The sequence below is a fragment of the Papaver somniferum genome, chromosome 7, assembly GCF_003573695.1.
Source record: "Papaver somniferum cultivar HN1 chromosome 7, ASM357369v1, whole genome shotgun sequence".
NCBI lineage: Eukaryota > Viridiplantae > Streptophyta > Magnoliopsida > Ranunculales > Papaveraceae > Papaver > Papaver somniferum.
In genome coordinates this window covers 257610803-257629203 of record NC_039364.1, presented here as the reverse complement: position 1 = coordinate 257629203, position 18401 = coordinate 257610803, and the positions used below count along the sequence as shown (strand labels likewise).

General features: G+C 38.4%; 1 protein-coding gene and 1 pseudogene across 1 annotated transcript; one reads left to right on the top strand and one right to left on the bottom strand.

Annotated features, from left to right (window-relative positions):
- The first annotated feature begins 722 nt into the window (after positions 1–722).
- On the top strand, positions 723–12664 carry LOC113300186 (annotated as a pseudogene).
- Positions 12665–15116: 2452 nt separating this feature from the next.
- On the bottom strand, positions 15117–17721 carry LOC113300185 (60S ribosomal protein L4-like). Its single transcript, XM_026549380.1, has 2 exons — positions 16519–17721; positions 15117–15501 (listed from the first exon to the last, which is right to left on the bottom strand). The coding sequence occupies exons 1-2, from the start codon at positions 17623–17625 to the stop codon at positions 15388–15390; spliced, it is 1221 nt and encodes a 406-aa protein (XP_026405165.1). The 5' UTR covers positions 17626–17721; the 3' UTR covers positions 15117–15387.
- Between the last annotated feature and the right edge of the window lie 680 nt (positions 17722–18401).

The window sequence follows — 18401 nt, the reverse complement described above, 5'->3', positions numbered from 1 at the left end:
TTGGAGATTTTGTATCTCACGCTCGCGTTGATAGCACAAACGCGCATTTATAGGTCTAGCGCCCGAGTTTGTCAGTTCAACGCCCGAGTTTGTTTGTCCAGCGCCCGAGTTTGTCCCAAGCACGCACGCTTAGTCATCTAATGCCCAGTGCTTTACCATAGTGGAAAAGCCAGTTTGGCCATCCACCTGGCTTAACAAAAAAATGGATTTGACCTTTATCACAGAAATTGCCGTTAGGAATGACAAATTTTCTTTTCTTTTCTTTTTATCTGGAACTATAATTCTTTTCTTTTTCCTTTTAATTTGGAAATGCGTGTCCACACTGCACTGAATGCCACGTACCCCTGATAATATAGTAGTGCCATCCAGGGTAGACTGATCCGAGCTCTAGTTTTAGTCTACCATTACTGGTTTTCAAGAACAAAAAGAAAAAAAAAAGAACCATATTCCACTGCTACAAACTGATAAATATTCCACCACGTACACCACAAACAAAACGCGCTATTTTCCTAGTACATTGGAAGAAAGAAAAAAGCAGCATAGTCAGAGCACACACAAATATCATGGACTGGATTCGGTGTCCGGTGGGCATTTTCAAAAACCAAGATTTTGAAAGAAGTTTTGCTATTATCGGAAAGCAACAAGGACACTACAGTAAATTCCGCACTTGGACTCTTCTCCTCCTTGTTCCTTGACTCAAATGCTCTCTCATAAAAAGACGGCAAACAAAAAAAAAGAAAAATCCATCCGCTTCCGAGAAAAAATCCCAATAAATTTCCTCTCATCCCATTTTCCCCGCCCATTTGCTTCTTCGTCTCTACTCACTTTCATTTTTTTTAGGGCTTTCAAAAACTATGAAATCTCAACCCTAATTTTTCTGTGATTGATTGATTTTCATCTAATCGATGATGACAAGTTCTAATTCTAATTCGTCTTCTTCTACTTCGAATAATCCTCCGTTTTTCGGGTACGAGAAAGCATGTCGATTAACGAATACGCTACATTCAGAAGTAGCTCCGTGTTTACCATTACCTTCACTTCCGGTTTTCTGTGGTGCTCTTGATCAAGAACTACGATTATATGATGAGACGACGACGGCAGCGAGTGTGAATAGGTCGGCGAATCGGAATGATGTTCTTGCTCAAGCTACTAAGATTGCAGATCTACTTAGACACACTGATGTTTCTTACTTGTAAGTTTTCTTCTGCTGTTCTACTGAGTTCTATAACTGTTAGTTGCCAATTAGGTTAAATTTTTACTAAATTTGGAATTCCTGCGTTTTGAAGTCAATTTTGGTTTTGAGAAATGCGTCTAATAGGAAGTTGTTGGCCTTATTGTTTTTGTTTAAAGTCCGAACCACTATAATGATGCTTGAATAGATTCAAATGTAAGCTTTAGTAATTGTAAATTTAGGTTAAAGTTTTTTGTAATATGCTTACTGAGATTTTAGCATTTCAATTCGAAATTCTGTTGTTTTGAAGTCAATTTTGATTTGCACACAAGATTTGAAGCTGTAGAATGGTAATTATGTTGAGAAATGCGTCTAATTGGAAGTTGTTGGTGTTATTGTTTTTTGTTTGGAGTTGGAACCACTACAATGATGTTTGAATAGATTCAAATAAAAGCTTGCATTTGGATTGTAATTGTCATTTAGGTTGATTTTTTTGTTTTGTTTTTGTAATATGTTTCCTGAGTTTTGAAGATGATTTCGAATTTTGAGTTAGGATTATCTGGTATATTTCATATTCAAACAAGCACAACCAGAAATTTCAGACCTAGCTGTTACATCTTGTTATAGTTTCTATTTGGCAGTATGTGGGAACTTGCACATCATGACTACTTTTATTTTACGTTTCAGTTTACAACTATAGCATTACTTAGTACCTGTACTACTATCTTTTTTCCTTGGTCAGTGTGAATTAAGATGGAAATGCAGATTCACACTGGTTTTTTACTAATCCTTTGGCCCCTTGCGAGATTCTGCAATAACATGTTTCCACAGAACACACAGTTAGACATGCTGTTGTGACTTACTTATTGTGGATTTCAGTCTAAAGTTCTCGTTACCACTTCTCTATGTGTTACTGTGAATAAGATAGTAAATTCTAGGGAACAATAATTCAAGGCATGTTGATAATAGCACTCATACGTAACAGACCAGAGTAGTTCAACGATCTCATGTCATATCTTGGCAAAACCTGCTTTTCTGTTACTTCTTTATTGTTTCTCTTAACTTAAATAACGGCCATTGGAGAGTTGCGTCAGTTCCCAGATTTACAATATAGATCTCTAATAAACTGTCGAGAGCAGATTCCATGGCAGCGCCATAGCGTGTGCAAAACTTGTGTGTTTAGATGTTATTTTCGGTTTCATCAATGCATTAGATGTTGCTGAGTTATAAATACACCTTTTTGGGGGCAACTTGAATTAGATAATTGGAAAAGTAAGGACTCAGGTGTATATACCAGTTGATCTTGTTACTCTTCTAAAATGTACAATCCTGTATGCCCCGCAAATGCTAGGCTTCTCATTGTGTGTCGGCTCACGGCTGTGAAATATGCTATACCCATGAAGCACATCATGTGCTAGTTACTCTAAATTAACATGGCAAGGTATCATGTGCCAAAATGACATTATTGGTTTACCTATGGAGTTTCTCTTGCAGTTTGCACACATCATCAGTCTCCACTGGGTCAAAACCAATGTATCTCACATTTGTGAAGATACCTTTTACATTTCCTTGTACTTTTTGGTGAAAACAAACAAAGAACGAGAACAAACCTACAATTGTTATTACTTATAAGCTTTTATTGTATATGCTAATTGTGTTTGACATTATACGATTGCCACTGCAGGAATCTTAGAGAAGGTGTTTCTTCTCTTTCCCGTACTTCCGCGGAGCCTTCAAGCCTTTATCACCAAGTTCTCAAATATGATTCTGAAGCATTTGAGTACTCTATTCCAGGTAATCATAGTATTTCTGCTGTTTCTTATTTATCGTTTCTTATTTATCCTCATTGTCTAACTCAACATGTTTCCTTAATTAGTTAATTCCTTTTTTTTGCTCTTTCTTATTTGCCGTTTCTTGGAAAAATGTCTTTTACTATGTCTTTGACTCTATGTTGAATAGTCACACATGCATTTGTTTTGAAGAAAGTTAGGAAAGTTGGATAATGGAATTAAAAACGAACCCCAAGATTTGTTTGTTTGACTTGCATTGAATGCTTCTTGTGTGTTCCTTCTACAGTTAATCTTATATAGACATTAACTGTGGAATAGTGATCTGTTTCATAGAAGTCACTATTCCACGAGAGAAATCTGTTTTTTACACAAAACACCGTAAAGTAAATTGAGAAAAACAAGAGAGTAGAAGTAAATAATTTCTCTCCTGATTGGATACTGTGTTGTTCAAGTTTCTCAGGTCTTATCAAGGAGCGGAATCATAGTAGTACGAGACCTGAAAAAAAAACCGTTGAACAGAATGAACCTTCTACCAGTCAGAGAAAACATGAAGGAGCTCTTAATCATCAATCTGGTGGAAATCGTGTGGATGTGGGTCTTTATTTTACTCTGGCAAGAGATTAATTTTACGTTATTCTTCTCCCTCACATATTGAACTAATCACTGCAGGGTGCACAGGCATCTGTATCTACTAGAAGACAGAAAGTTAAGAAGAAAGGAAATGATGACGTCACCTTAACCCAGCCGGATCCTAGTGAGGTTCAAGGTTGGTTTTCTCCATTGACACTCTTGACGTGATATGTGTTTTGTTTTATGTTTTGCTTTCATAACGGTGTAAATGATGTTGAATGTTTAGATGGCATCATCAGAGGCTATACTGAGAGATTGGAGGAGCTATGCAGCAGAGCTGAAACTTTGAATGAAGATCAAGACGAAGCTGATGCACAGTTGTTATCTTCAACTGATTTAAAGTTACTTGTGAATGATACAGTGACAATCCGTGGAAAGAAAATCCTGCACTTGGTTCCTTTGGATATCCTTGTCAGACTTTTAAGCGTTCTTGATCTTCAAATTCGTGCAGCGGAAGGTGTATCCCTTGATGAAAATGAAGATGTAAGTAATAAATTGAAGCGTTGATTTCAATGATTTGCTTTTAATAGAGGCATTGGTAAATTTAGGAAGTAAATGTAAATATGAGTCTGCTTCCTTAGAGAACAGAGTAGCATATGCTCCATGTGTAGGCATTATGTTTCACCTATTTTGTTTTGTTTTTCTACGACAACCTTGTTAGCATCTTGAACTACCAAGCATGTTTGCTTTGACATCATCTCTGAATTAGAGTTGTAACTTTGCGTATACCACCGCCAGACTAAATTTGAATGTAGGATCTCTTGATTGGTTTGTTTCTTTAACTTTATAGTTCAATAGTCTTTTAACTGTCAAGTTGGCATGGCTGCTCAAATATGATTTCATATTCTTGAAAAATAAAAATTTGTTGACACATCCAAGACACTGCAATCAAAATGTTGGTGTGGGTTGTGTTTCACGCACAAACCTGTTCATTATATTTTTACAAGAAAACCTTGAACTTATATTGTGGATTAGTGTGCACTTCTTTTGTTTGATATAATTTTATGCTTGTCCCAGGGTGATTCAGATGCTATGTCGCTGGTAATTTGTGCCTTAGAGTCAATTCATGCAGCTTTAGCTGTGATGACTCATCCTGACATGCCAAAGCAGCTATACAAGGAAGAGGTATTCTCGATCTCCCACTAGTTTGTTTACTAGATTTATAGTTCTTGCTGCTGATGCGCATGTTACACACTCTATTTAGCTTATTCGAAGGAGGTTATCTAAGTTGTCCGAGTCTTTCCTCGTATTTTTTCAATACCAGGTCATTGAAAGAATTCTAGATTTCTCAAGGCATCAGATTATGGAGAGTATGTGTGCTTGTGATCCATCATACCGTGCTCTACATAAACCAAATGAAAACGGCCCTTATGATGGTAATGCTTCATCTTTATATTATATCATCTGGCCTTTAAGTTTCATATGGTCCATTTAATCCCCTTTCCTCTAAACACTGAAAACTCCCTTTTTTGATCATGTTTCTCATATTTAAGGTGAAGAAGATGAAGAAGATGATGTTGAATTTAGTTCGCCCAACAAGAAGCGACGTGGTAGTAAAAGTGTTAAAGCAAGGAGGCCAACTGGAAACAAGTGTGCTTACCACTGTTACCTTTATTTCTAAGTTTGTACGAATTTTATACCACGATTTAATATGTGTGGACCTCAGTCAGCTGTCTTCTAACTTAACCCTGCTTCCTTATATTAGGGTGGCTGCTGCTGTAAACGCTGTGCTTCAGAAACTTTGTACAATCCTTGGTTTTCTTAGAGATCTACTGTCAACCGAGCGCCTTCCTGATAGCTGCATCCTACAATTAATAAAGACTAGTTTTTCAACTTTCTTGGTTGATAATTGCCAACTCTTGCAATTAAAGGCTATCGGTCTAATCTGCGGGGTAATTTGTGATTCTACTCTCTTAAATTTTTCTTTTCAGCTGCCATTTGCTCTACTGTAATGATGTATTCGTATTTGAGTGTAGGTATTTTCTTCATACCCACAACATAGGAGCTATCTGATAGATGAAACAGTTCAGCTGCTTTGGAAACTACCATTTTCAAAGCGTGCCTTGAGAACATACCTTCTACCCGATGAAGAACAAAGGCAGATTCAGATGATAACTGCGCTGCTTATCCAGTTGGTTCAAAGTAGTGCAAACCTGCCTGTGATATTAAGACAGGCATTAACTGTTGACTCTATCTCAGATGCTTCAGTTGATGTTTCTTATCCCACCAAATGCAATGAAGCTTCCACTGAGGCATGCTGTCTTTTCTGGACTCGTGTTCTTCAGCGACTTACAACTGTAAAGACTCAAGATGCATCTGAAGTTAAAGTTATCATTGAAAATATTGTTATGGATTTGCTGTCGACTTTGAACTTACCTGAATATCCAGCATCTGCTCCTATTCTTGAGGTGATAAATCTTATTTCCAAGGTTACCACACAAGTAGCCTCTGTTAGTGTGCTAATTCAAAATTGTTTGCAGGTTCTCTGTGTCCTGCTTCTTCAGAATGCTGGATTGAAATCTAAAGATGTAGCTGCACGCTGTCTGGCCATTGACCTCCTTGGAACGATTGCTGCTAGGTTGAAACGTGATGCCGTGTTTTGCAGCAGGGAGAGTTTCTGGATTTTACACAAGTTGGGTGGCGAAGATAATGCTGATCAAAGTTACCCAAGAGATGTATGTTCTATTTGTCTTGATGGAAGAAGTAGAAAAACAGTGTTCTTATGTCAGGACTGTCAAAGAATGTTTCATACAGATTGTATGGGAGTTACTGAACGCGATGCTCCTTCTCGGGGTTGGTGTTGTCATTTTTGCCTCGGGAAGAAGCAGCTGACAGGTCTACAATCTCACCTCAAATCCATTCACAATGATGATGTCAAAAGGAACTTGTTCAAACAGAAGGTGCTCCTGAAGCTTCAGAGTTGATTTCACAAACGGAAATTGTTCAGCAACTGCTTTTAAATTACAGGCAAGGAGCTGGTTCGACTGATGATGCACCCTTTATGCCCGCTGGTTCGTATTTCAGCAATGATTTCTGAAATAGTTTACACTTTCTTGATGTATAATCAGCAGAGCCAATTACCTGCAGGTTCTATCTTTGTCTCTGGTACAAGGAATGATCCAATCTCAAGAAAGCTGGCTTACTACCGTTCACCCTCTCTAGACTCCAGTGACATCAACTTTGTTTCTTCTTTCATGTTTTTAACAGAATCCTCACCCAAAAAGATATCCCTAGCATTTGGGCAGAAAAATTCTTTTTCTAGAGGATTTGATAAGATTCTCTGCATGCTTCTTGTGAGTATGTTTATGTTCTGGATTTTTTTGCTTACATTCTCAAGATTGGGCAACGGCTGATACCTTGATGGGTAATTGTTTCAGGCGAGTCTAAGGGAGAACTCTCCTGTAATCAGGGCCAAAGCATTACGTGCAGTAAGATCATTTCTTCTTCCTTCAAGTACATTTGATTTTGTAACCATGATGGTGATGATTTTCTGTTGTGCCGGTATTATTGTATTCTTGCCTTACTAGTTTTCATATCTGGAACAGGTCAGTTTGATTGTTGAAGCCGATCCGGAGGTCTTATGTGAAAAACGTGTTCAATCTGCTGTTGAAGGAAGATTTTGTGACTCTGCCATCTCTGTGCGGGAAGCTGCTTTGGAACTTGTTGGGAGGCATATTGCTTCTCATCCTGATGTTGGTTTAAAGGTAGTTGAAATGAAGCTTTCAGATATTATTGTCAGCATACATAAATAGCCTGTAATCAAATCCTCGCGTTTTTTTTGCATGGCTTTTCAGTATTTTGAAAAAGTTGCTGAGAGAGTAAAGGATACTGGAGTGAGTGTTCGAAAACGGGCTATCAAAATTATTCGCGACATGTGCACTTCTAATGCTAACTTCTCGGAGTTTACTAGTGCGTGCCTTCAGATAATTTCTCGTGTTAGTGATGAAGAATCTAGTATACAGGTTTGTCCAAAAGCCAAAATTAATTGGTTACTATTATGTATAATTAAATTTCCGCCGTGATCTCTGAACCTTAGATTGAATCTGGCAGGATTTAGTTTGCAAAACATTTTACGACTTCTGGTTTGAGGAACCTAGTCGCGCACAGACACAGTTTGCTGGAGATGGTAGTTCTGTGCCTTTGGAGGTAGCAAAGAAGACTGAACAGATTGTTGAGATGTTAAGAAAGATGTCTAACCATCAACAACTTGTCACTATCTTAAAGCGCAACTTAGCACTTGATTTTTTCCCTCAATCGGCTAAAGCTGCTGGTATCAGTCCAATGTCGCTGGCAATGGTGCGCAAAAGATGTGAGCTAATGTGCAAGTGCTTACTAGAAAGAATTTTGCAGGTCAGGCTCATGGCTCCCTCAGTTGCTTTACTGAAGAATGTTTAGGTGCTTATGATTTTGAGTTTCGACTGTTGTTTGTATCTGCTTCCTTGCAGGTAGAAGAAACAGATAACGGGGAGGTGGAGGTGCATGCTCTTCCTTATGTCCTTGTTTTGCACTCTTTCTGTATGGTGGATCCAACACTCTGCTCTCCAGCATCCGATCCATCTCAGTTTGTTGTTACTCTCCAGCCGTACCTGAAGACCCAGGTTATTTGCTTCTTCCACTTTGATTTATTTCTATTAAAACATTCTGCTGATTGAATATTCTCAATCAGTGATGCATCTGATAGTCATAGAGAGTAATCTTTCTGTCAGTTTTCCTATTTTGCAGCAGTCCCTCCTTAATGGTTGTGATAGAGAGATTCCTAATAGAGATCTTTGTTACACTTTATAATACAGATAGTAAACATGTTGCTGAAGTTGCTTCTTATCGCTCTTCCATGAGTATCTGAATTTGAACATGTTGAAAACTAAGTTAGCCAGTTAAAAAGTCACCTCTTGAAACTTGAGAATCCGGAAAAATAAACATGCATGGACCAAGTTGAAGTAGTGTAGCTAGATATGTGTTTCCCCTCTCCTCTCTTATTCTATCTAAGTAAGCAGGTTTACATTTCAAACAAGATTAAGTTCGACAACATAAAAAAGTAGTAAGTGGGACCTGCTCCAGTTTAAAACATTTTAGAACATACATTTTGGACCCTCACTCACTTCTTTTGTGATTGTAGGGTGATAATCGAGCAGTAGCTCAGTTGCTTGAAAGCATAATCTTTGTTATTGATGCTGTTCTGCCTCTGCTCCGTAAGCCACCTCAAAGTGTTGCCGAAGAACTTGAACAGGACCTTAAACACATGATCGTCCGGCATTCTTTCCTGACAGTTGTCCATGCCTGCATTAAGTACTTACTTCGCCTTGTTATATCTATCTGTGTTAGGGAGTTTCTCTATTAGTGTGCTCTAATGTCTCATAACCTCTGAATCTATTTGGCATGATACAGATACTAATTTGATGAGCCTAGTTAAGAAACTGTCTTAAGTTGGGTGGAAGCCACTAGTGCACAAGAGTCGTTTTTATTATGCTTCAAATATGTGAATAAGTTGTTGGCGCATCCAAAAGGACATTACAGTTATTTCCTTGCAAAATGTATAGATTCGGAATCGATGTGTTGTAATATCATTATGGCAAGATAAAAATAGTTGGGACATGGTCTCAAACTCATGTTTGCACATTTTTGTTATTTGATTTGTTTTTTGTATACGTAGATTCAATCTTGTATTCTGTTACCACAATCTTAACTTGGTTTTATTACTTCCAGGTGTTTATGCTCACTAAGCAAAATAACGCAAAAGGGTGGTTCCTTAATTGAATACCTGATACAAGTGTTTCTTAAGCGTTTGGACACCCTTGGAGATGATGCCAAGCAGGTTAGACCACACTTCAGTAAGCGTTATATGAGTTCTGACTGTTCATATTTGGTTCGGTCAGTTTTGGAAGATCCATGTGGGTCGCCAAATAAGGGAGATCTGGTTTACCATGTATGGTCCTAGCTTATTGCAAACAGCCAAATGGTTGTATATAACAGCATATCTCATGCTTATGCTTATGTATCCAGTGACTTTTAGCAAAATATTTTTCTAACTAAGGAGAAGAAAATGTCTTGTTTATTATTTTCAGCAAGTTGGGCGATCTCTCTTTTGTCTTGGGTTGCTCATCCGATATGGTAGCAAGTTAATGGTCACATCTGACAACAAAAACATACTATTTGACAAGAGCCTCAGTTTACTCATGAGCTACCTCTGTTCTGAAGATTTCGTCATAAAAGTCCGAGCACTACAGGTGAGTCGCCCTTTACAAGTTTGCACAGTGTGGCAGATTTATATCAATGCATTTATATGCTAAGAAGTATCCTGTAATTCTGTAGGCATTAGGTTTTGTCTTGATCGCCAAACCTGAATATATGTTACAACGAGATATTGGGAAGATCTTGGAGGCCACACTAGCACCCGGTTCTGACGACCGGCTTAAGGTATGATTTCCATATCAGATTACAAGTCTGCTCTTTATTTCTCTTCTTGTATATGTTATTTCTCTTCTTTATTTCTCTTCATGTTTGCTTTTTATTTCCACACTCACCAATTCTCTTTGTTCAATAACCAGATGCAAGCATTGCAAAATGTATACGAGTATCTTCTGGACTCTGAAAGTGAAATGGGAACAGATAAGACAACTAGTAGTACCACAACCCAGTATGCAGACGCCGCACAAAATGTTCCTGTTGCTGCAGGTGCTGGTGATACGAACATCTGTGGAGGAATAGTGCAATTATATTGGGACAGTATTCTGAAAGTATGCTTGGACATGAATGAACAAGTTCGACAATCTGCTGTCAAGGTTTGTATCTACCAACCCAGGGTGCACTCTAGTATGTACTATCATATGTAATGACTTGCTGTTCTTTTGGTATGGGTCTGTATCCGCCAACCTAGGGTGCACGCTCTATATATTGACTTTTGCTGCACTTTAGGGACGGGATATTAGGGTAATCAAATTTCGTGGTGTTTATGTGTTTTAATGATTATTTGTTTCTCTGACCAGATTGTAGAAGTGGTGTTGCGTCAAGGTCTTGTTCACCCAATTACATGTGTTCCACATCTAATAGCACTAGAAACAGATCCGCAAGAAGTCAACTCAAAATTGGCGCATCATTTGCTAGGAAACATGAACGAAAAGTAAACCATCAGGATGTTCTTAGTGAATTGTTGTCAGTTATTCAGTTCAATAAAACATGATTTCTTATCAGGTTATCATGTTTTGTAGGTATCCGTCTTTCTTTGAGAGCCGTTTGGGTGATGGACTCCAGATGTCATTTTTCTTTATCCAGTCGATGACCCTACGTTCTGTTGAATATCCAAAGGAGAAAGGGTCAGGGATCATTAAAGGGAAAGCTGATGGCAACTCTTTTAATTTGGCGAGACTTGGAGTTTCTAGAATCTACAGGCTCATTCGAGGAAATCGTATTTCTAGGAACAAGTTTATGTACTCAGTCGTACACAAATTTGAATCTGCAAGCTGCAGAATATCATTGAAAGAAGCATTCATCCCATTCCTAAAGTGAGTGCCGCATTTCACATGACTGATTCTTTACATTCTTTACATTTTTGATCTTAAAATTATCTGCTTTTGCTTTTTAGGTATAGCACAGAGATCCTTGCCTCCCTCCCGTTCGCAACTCCTGATGAGCCCCTTTACTTGATATATTCAATTAATCGAGTAATACAAGTGAAAGCTGGTGCCCTGGAGGCAAATTTGAAAGCCTTGATTTCTCGGCTCATGGAAACTGGCATTCAAACAACTCCACTGGAGAACGGAAGAATTCAGCAGGATGCAACACCATCCCCTGTCTCTAGTAACATAACAACGGAGGATTCAAAAAGACATTCTTCGGCCTCAAGTGACTCTGGTGGACTAATAGAAATTGATATGCAAGATATTCAGGTATTCTCAAAAGTTAAAAATAATAACTCTTATGTATTATACAACTGAAAACAAATGGTTACGTGTCTTCTCTTTGATCCTTGATTTCTTGTGGACTTTTATCTTTCTTAGCTGGTCCTTTAATATATGAGTACAAATTTCTTATGTTCAGAACTAAAGGTTAGGTATTTCAATACAGGTTGATTGTCTAACTGCAACAGCTTTGCAGCTCCTTTTAAAGCTTAAAAGGCACCTAAAAATCACCTTTAATTTAGATGATGCTCGATGTCAGGTAATAGTGCCCCGAATTTCTCTTTACCATGATATTCTCGCTTTAGCAAAATAAATCTTTTTTATATTCATTAATTTATTCAACCTACCGTGAAAGTATATGATATCTAATATCTTCGGTTAATTTCTTAAACAGGCATATTCTCCAAGTGAACCTTTGAAACCAGGAGAAGTTCTCTCTAAGCAAACCATTCCTCTCAACATCGGCGAGATACGCGAAAACATACCCACCACTTCCGAACAATTTGTGGAAAGATACCAGGTAAACGAACATGTCCCCATTTTCTTTTGAAGCTAGTCATATCTGTTCACCATCCTTTATCATCATCTATCAAAGATCCCGCTATTCTAACTCCACGTGTATTGGTTTCGTCTCTGTCTAGGAATTTAAGGTAGCTCTGAAGGAAGACACCATGGATTATTCAATGTACACTTGTAATATCAAACGAAAACGTCCACCTGCCAGAAGTTCTACTACACCTGCCAGAAGTTCTAGAGGCGGGAGATCTGGTCGTGAAACAGGATATTATGACGAGGAAGAAGATGAAGATTATGATGATGGATACAGCAATAGCAAATTAAGTAACAGCGGCCGGAAAAGCAATAGTGGTAGAGGAAGAGCGAGACGGCGGTTGTAAAGCTGTTCAGTTGTAAGTAGATCACTGAATGGCTGACCTGACACGTACATTATGTAGAATAGGAAAATTTACCTTTTAACCGAGGAGATAGGGAAAATGGGTTATCGGAAAGCAAGATAAAGAGGGAGGAAATGGGTTTATCGGAAAGCAAGATAAGTAGTCTACTGCTTTTTACATTCTGTATTTTTGCCAAAAGCACCACAGGAAAGATAATGCCTTCATTTCTCTCAAACAAGAGTTCCTTTCTTTGTATTTTGTTTCTATAGTTTTTCTCTTGGATCACTTCTTGTTTTTCTGTTTTGATACAATCAGCTGGGCTAAAGCCCAAAACCAAAACAAGATAATAGACACAAGGCACACATCCCACTACCGACTACACTTTTCTACTACGAGAGTACTATCCTCGAACAGAATACCTTGAAACTCAAAATTGAACCGACTAGAAACCAATCGGACAAACTTGCTATTAGTTTCCCTGTAACAATGACTGAATTTGACACTTGCAAAACTCTCCAATAAACAACAGACCCTCATCCAGATATGCAGCAAGTTCCAAGGTGGATTTGGTTCAATCTTGGTAACCAGAAGGAAAATGAATTTTCTGCACATTATTCTCAATGGCTAATCTCAACCCCCTGTAATTCATGAGCAGAAACTGAAATAGGCTGCCTACCCCAATAAACACAATCCACAACCCCACCATGTTTAGTCCTGAGAATAGCTCCAAAGCCAGCAGAGTTTTTCTTTTAAAGAACCATCAGAATTAATCATGATATCATCTCCTTCAGGGCCAACCCACCAACAAGGTTTCCAAATTTTAGGAATAAAAGAGCTGTCCACATTCCAGTTGCGCATAAACCTTCTATTATCTGGGATGTCATTGCATGACCTGATATGAGCACTTATCTTGAGCTGAATGTCCTCTGAATAATAAGAAGACGACTTGTAAAGCAGAATTCTTCTTAGCAGCAAAAACTATGTTATTCCTTTCCCTCAAATCTGGTAAATGAATCCAGTGAACGCCAATTTCATAGTAGAACTGATCAGATGAGTTCCTGCGAAGTAAGAAAGACACCACTGAATTTCATTTTCCCAAGAATGAGTTGAGCCTCTAGTAAATCCCAACTTGAGAAGCAAACCACTCCAGATAAGAGCAGAGATGCGGCAGTCATGAAACAGATGAGCAATAGACTGTCTCTAGTCTTCATGACAAACTGCCCTTTAGAGTGTCTGGGAATGTGCATCTTGAACCAAACCAGAGAATGCCGATACCCATGATTTTTATGGGCTGAGATGGCCTTGTGTCTTTCATGGCAAACTGCCCTTTAGAGTTGGCTCTCCAAATCTTCATGTTGGGTGCTAAAACCGGCGGTACCAGCTGCTACAGAGAAGTTAGGTGAGGGAAAAGTCCAATCACTCCCCACTGAAATCACATCTTGACCTCTTAAGAACCTTAGAACTGAAATCCCTTTGATTAAAATGGAGAACAAATCAACAACTATCTCTATCAAAATCATTAAATTTGGCCATCGTGGTCTGGCCGGTAGCTTCATCCCTTTTTGAATGAAGAGTTACATGCTGAGATAAGACATAGGATCTGCTTAAGAACTCAGCGGCTACTTGGCGTTGGTTTTAATCCCCAGCAGCACCCAAAACATCGGGAATCAGGAGAAGTTTTAGAGAACAGCAGAGTACTAGTTGCAACCAGAGTTGGGTGTACAAGGTTGAGAAGAAGATGGCTTCAATGCTGCCTCGGCTAACAATTAGATTTAAGTTGCTCGTTCTATTACAGAAACAAATAGCAAGTGGTTCAGTCATAACAATCACTAAAATGCACCATTCGAAGGCAAAAGAAGACTATCAGATAAATCCCGCATTACAATTTTTAAAATATAACTTGCCAAGAGTCTTCCTAGCTCTCAAAAATTCTGCCAGGATTTTGATATCGCAATAAAATCCAATATTCAGCTAATCCTCATTGTGGGTTCAAAGACACCACTACAACAAAGACATGACTAACCCCAACAATAAAACTGGTTCGCTGCTGATTATATGAAACTACAAGTCTATCACTCTGTGAATGGATATCCAACACTGAACTACCAGGCCAACCGCAATACAACAACTAGCAAAGACTTAATGAACCGTGATTGAATACAAAGTTTTCTGATTACTTTCTGTATGTCTACTTTTCTACTTCAATTATAGAGTCTAAGTTAAGCGTATACATCCATCAACTACATTAGGTGTACCAGACACCATTTGAAAAACCTGTTCACAACCACCACACATATAAAAGAAGAAAAATCCCCTGGCAGAATTCTGAGAGCAAACAACTAAACAAATAAAATACTGAACTACTTGAAGTAATCCCTATAAAGTCAGGGAGTTAAAAGGAGTTGAGCAAATGTAGTTTTGTTTTTCCAGTCCCCCCCTAATTTTTCCAGTCCCCCCATAGTCACCATGAGGGGACTAGGAAAACAACAATAGCAACACCAGATTCTTAGTTTAAACTAATGGGTGCATGAAAAGGCAAGACAAAGAAATTTCCTATGAAAGACAGAGCTAACAATACATTGAAAAATGAAAGAACCATTTTTGTGAATCGATCTTAACTTAGTGTCTTGTGAAACATGAAAGAACCATAGTATGCTGCCATGTCAAAACGGGAGTGCCCTAGTTACAAAGGACCAGCAGATAATAAACAGACATTCAAAATCAAATGCAGCACAAATGAAGTCTAAAATATGAAAATATCGAACTAGAATATTTCACTGAACTGGGAAAAGGAATACAAGCAGTAACAAGTACTTGCAAGCAAAATTTAACAACACAAAAGCTGCCATATGTATTGTAGATCCAAAAACTGCGACTTAAATTCATGTCTTTCATCGGTCTTACCCTTAAAACTGACTAACCAAACAACGCAACTAAATTTCTAGTTCAAAAGGAGATGCAAGTATTCAAGAAAATCCACCCACAGAAACTACAAAACTGCAAGAGAATCACTGAGAGACACCGAGCCACTTCTGGAAGACATCGAACTCTGTGTAATCGCTGTCTGAGATCATAGTTTGGTACCACGCCTTTCCTGCAGCCCTGATTGCAGCTGACTCCTCCTTCAAAACCAAAAACAAATAAGATTAGCCCATCAAGTTAAAAAAAGAATCAAAAGTCCAGACCCAACAAATCCAAAATAGATTTCAAAAAGAGAACTCTGAGTTCAACTTTTATTTTATGAACATGGCATATACTACATATTAGTTGGTACTAAGACATTCTAAGTCCAGGAAATAAATATCAATCAAACTAGTAGAATCATTCATCAGTTTGCTAAGGTATTTGTCCTTTCATAATGAACAACAACATGGAGAAAGTTACCAATACTAGACACTTGCAAGTAGTAAAATTAGGGCACACGGAGCATGTAGACATCTAAATGAAACAAATAGGAGGGGGAAAGATTACAAGACTTGCTTTGTTTAGGCATAATATCATACTCCATACTATTTGATAATACATACATCAACATATAAACTTACACTCGTACAATTCACACACAACACTGGCATAAGACGGTAATTACATGCACAAACGCCATTACATTGACATCTAGAAAACAGCAATTACATGTTACAAACTTCATTTACCAATGCATCAACCCACATTATTCACCTGACTACGTTAAAAAGGGATCAAAAGTCCAAACACAATAATCCAATATAAGTTACAAATACAATCTAATGTACACTGCAACTCCGAATTCAAATTTTATTCTACGAACATGGCTTAGTGGGTGCTAAGGGATTCAAGATCCAGGCAATAACTATCGGTCAAACCAGCAGGAACGTTTACTAAGGTGTTTCACATCACATTGAAATCTAGGGCACCCAAAGCATGTATACATCAATATCACACTCTATTCTAATTGATAATACACATATCAACATATGAACATATACCAACCAACAAATATTAGCATAAATCAGTACAGCAAAAACATGCTCCAAGGGAAATCTAGAAATCAGCAATTACATGCTACAAACTTCATAAGCTAACACATCAACCAACGTTATCCACAAAGTACCATACAAACATATTAACAAATTAAGAAAGAAATGAAAAATGAGATATACCTTTGAAATGTTGGTTCGTTTCTTCTCGAGCTTCTCCTTCTTAGCCTTAACACGTTGAGCTTCGGCCAGAAGAGCCATCCTCCTAGCAGTCTTAGCATACGGGTTCAATCTAAACATAGTATTCAAATTCTTCAAAGGATTCTTCTTCATTGGTGCTCTCTTAGCATCTTTCTTAATAGGTCTAACAACAGATTGAATCTCATCAGAATTAATAATCCTAGCAAGATCAGCATTAACCATTTTCGATCGAGGCAACACATATCCTTTCTTCTTGTCACTAGCTTTCTCATACGAACCATAGATCGAATCCAACTTCTCAAACGCCGACTTGGTCCAGATAATAAACCTACCAGGATGACCTCCAGGAGCAAGTTTCAACAAATTAAGCCTCTCAACATTAGCAATCTCAATACCAGGAATGTTTCTGAAAGCTTTCGCAATCTTAGATCCCTCGGTACCGTAAACAATCAAAGGACCTTTCTTCGACACATAACGCCTGTTCCTCATTTTACCTTTCCCTGGCCTGATTTTCTCACTATCCTTCACCTTTTCAACATCAGCATAAGCACCAAGTTGTTTCAAAACCTTAATAGCAGCGTTAGTTTTCTCAACACCTTCGATCGAATCATTAACAACCAAAGGAAGTTCAGGAACACCTTCAATAGTATGACCACGAGCTAAAACAATCGAAGGAACAGCAGATGCAGCCAAAGCCGAAACAACAGCATACCTTTTCTCATTCACGTTAACCTTACGATGCCACCTTCTCCAGATTCGTGTTGGTGCGAACATCCTTCCACCTCTGCACATGTTTCCGAAAGCTCCTTGACCGGCACGGTGAGTACCACCGCCGGAAACCCTAGGGATACGAGAAACGGCACGACCGGTACCCCATGATACTGCAGATGTTTGATGACCAGCTTTCCTGCTGACAGCGTAAGGTTGTCTGGCGTTCTTCGAGATGAGGGCGTGAACAGATCTGATGATATCAGGTCTGATTGAAGCTGTCATCACAGCTGGTAAGGCAACGGTGCTTCCACCGTCAGTAGCCATGTCTCCTTCTAGGGATTGGACTGTAACCAGAGGTCTCACCGCCGCGGCTGCCATTGATGAAAGCTTAGTTTTGGAAGAGACGGAGGAAGAAGATGAAGAGAAACCACCGCTTTTGAGACTCTTCTAGGGTTTTGTCTCGAATGAAATGAGCTTTAGGGATTTTATTGAGGAAGGGTTAAATGAAATGACAAAATTGTCCTACGGATACTAGGAGGCTGTTTGGATAAACCTCTTTTAGGGTGTTTGGAAAACTTCAACGAGAAGAAGTTACTTTTCACTAACTGAAGTTGAAGTGACTGAAGTTTAGTTTGGCGTCACTGTTTCAAAATGACTTCTATAGCGCGTTGATACTTGATACACATTCAGAATTATATTATGACTTCTAGAAGACAAAAAGTAAGAAGTTAGTTTGGATGTAAAATTTCAGAATAATTTGTATAGACAAAAAGGGGGAAAATTAATGTGTAGTTCTACTACATATACATATGGTTTTCGGATCATTGTGTAAGGGGGAGTGGTTTCCATGTGAGATGGAGTATTGACTAAGGGGGAGTGATACATATTACCTCCGGTTTCTCTCAATCAACAAAGTTCGCAAACTTCGGATTAAGGAATAGGACTTATGCACGTATGTGTTTCCACACAATGCTTATATCCATCATTGGTTATATTGACCTAAACTTTCTTTCCAACCATTGAAACATTCTTAGAGGACGTTATATAGTTGTTACACTATTTCTCGTCAAAACGATTTTCAAAGTGATTGAAACAATATGACTTTCGTCATTAGGTGAAGATAAACCCGATCAAAGCAAAACGCTTTACCAAAA

Coding starts and splice junctions, on each gene's coding strand:
- LOC113300185 (XM_026549380.1), bottom strand. CDS start 17,625: ATGGCAGCCGCGGCGGTGAGACCTCTGGTTACAGTCCAATCCCTAGAA. Junction 15,502..16,518: donor AACGAACCAACATTTCAAAG/GTATATCTCATT, acceptor TTGGTTTTGAAG/GAGGAGTCAGCTGCAATCAG.